We start from the raw sequence: 2,279 nt of genomic DNA on the forward strand, positions 1-2,279 counted from the left end.
TAAAGTCTGTCTCTCCCCAGGGTCCCAATTTTCGCCAGTAGGATTGTAATTTAACATTACTTCTAATTCGTAAGATGTACGCGCGTGGTCTAGTAAGGAGGTTGCAAATTGCTGTGTTTGTTCTCGCATCTCCTGGACCAATATATAATTACTTTTAAGATGGATGAATGTGCACTGTATTTGAGAGTAATATTAGCTTAAATTTGTTGAACTTTATCATTCTTGATATGATCTCTCGTTAAAAAAATTCATGAGGTATCCAATAGTTTGAATTCTCCTACGAGATATATTTTATTCTTGCACGTAAAATGTTAAATAACTATCATAAACTATTAATTTTTTAATAAGCGTACTTTAACACTTTTATATGCAAAATAATTAGAGGAATAATATTATATAAAGAGATACAGATCATACATTTTAAAAAGTAAAGATAACCTTGAAGTTTCAAAAAATGAGAAACCATGACCATGAGAAAAATTTTGCTCAAATATGTGCACCTATAAATCGATCAACTTTCTTCTATAGTATTTTTCTATAGTATTTTTTTGTTCTTGCTTAAAAAATTCGATAAAAAATGATAGAAATTTATAGAAATTAAAAAAAAAATAAAGACTATATGTATTTCTGTGAACCTAATATCATACCTAACAAATATTACATCAGATAAAAAAGTTATTATAATTTTTATAATTTTATACCGTTATTTCCTAATCCTTATTAATATGCAAAAGAAAAAAAAGGGCAAGAATTAATAAATTAATAATTACGTTGTATTGGGCGCGGAATTCTTGCTCCATCCTGCTGAGACGACGCAGTTCCCATGAAAGCTCGAAAGCTGTCAAAAGTGGATCTCTCGATGAAAGTGCGATTAGAGATGACGAAGTGAGTGCTCGGTACGCATTTATTCGAGACTGCGAGTGTCGGAGAGAATCTTGTTCGCTGGACATGACACATTCATCACATCCACACCTGCAATAAAATGACAATGCTGCGTCTTCTCATCTCAACAAACTTTATATATGGGTGAAAAAATTAATTAACATAATCTGCACCAAAAAGTTCGAGTCATTAAATATTTTATTTCATTTAAAATGCAAAAAAATAATAATAAAGTAATTAATTGAGAATTATTATTGCTGTCAGGATTTAATGCAGAAAGTAGATACTTTTACATATTATAGAGTATATTTAAAAGGGATACTTCTACACGAAAAGGAATTTAATCTGCGTTCCAATTAATGTTCGCAATGCTCCCATGCATTAATTATTTCATCTTTGTTTTGATGATAGCAAGAATGAAATGATTCTAGCGAGCGTTGTGAAATATATGCACTTTTTTAAACTGCGGCTGCATTTAAATGACCACGTTTACATGACATCCTTAACCTCGGGTTTAATAATATCTGTAATTATGAAACTGACCAATCATAGCTGTTGTTCTAAGAATAGAATGACTGTAATGGGTTAGTTTCTAATTACGGATGTTATTAAATCCGATTAAGAGTGACTGTGTAATCAGTGGTTACTCATAGCGCTCTGGAAATTATTTCATCCTTGTTATTTATTAAATATTATAAGTAAATATTAAATAAGGATGAAATGATGTTATTATGAGCTCTATAAGCGCTAAATGAAATCTACAACACGACATACAGACAAAGTTAAACGATCCCTGATCAAGAAATGATAAATCCGAACCAAGGGGGAAAAAAGAAAAAATCTAACACATTGAGTAATATAACAAAAAAAGTATATAGTGACGTTCAACAGACGTCACTTCATCGTGAATTTCTTACAATTACAGAACTATTATTATTAAATACGTTTCATATTTTTTGTATACCTAGCATCGTGAGGTGTGGGAAGAGTCGCGCCACGATCTAAGAGTAGTTTCAGTATTTCATAATTATTTTTATGGGCTGCTAAAATTAATGGAGTTATATCAGAAGTAAAGTTCGATGATGAATCTGCGGCTTCCCAACTCTGAAAGAAAATATGAAAGGATTGTTTCTATTTTTATTAATTAATGATTAAGAGTACCTTCCTATTGCTTAATATATTTTAACATAAATGTACACAGGAATGTACAAAGTGTAGCATTGTATACGGCTCAAAATGTGCATAATAATTACCTCACGTGATATTATAGTTATATATTTTTATATAATTAATAGAGAGTCTTGTACTAAAAATTTTATATTGAAAATTTATTGAAGATTTAGACATTATGCTATCAAAATTTAAAAAAAGATATATTTGTACGTATGTATACATAT

The 2,279-nt window shown here is 29.7% G+C and overlaps 1 protein-coding gene across 1 annotated transcript in view; it reads right to left on the reverse strand.

Annotated features, from left to right (window-relative positions):
- LOC108689153 (transient receptor potential protein-like) overlaps nt 1-2,279 on the reverse strand; it is a 12,049-nt gene that overhangs the window by 7,098 nt on the left and 2,672 nt on the right. Inside the window, exons 4-6 of the mRNA XM_018195799.1 lie at nt 1,847-2,015; nt 771-972; nt 1-132 (exon numbers count right to left, since the gene is read on the reverse strand). The exon at nt 1-132 is cut by the window's left edge and continues 4 nt beyond it. Of these exons, the coding sequence (XP_018051288.1) occupies nt 1-132; nt 771-972; nt 1,847-2,015 (503 nt within the window). The remainder of the gene's footprint in view (nt 133-770; nt 973-1,846; nt 2,016-2,279) is intronic.

Source organism: Atta colombica, unplaced genomic scaffold (assembly GCF_001594045.1).
Source record: "Atta colombica isolate Treedump-2 unplaced genomic scaffold, Acol1.0 scaffold261, whole genome shotgun sequence".
Taxonomy (NCBI): Eukaryota; Metazoa; Arthropoda; class Insecta; order Hymenoptera; family Formicidae; genus Atta; species Atta colombica.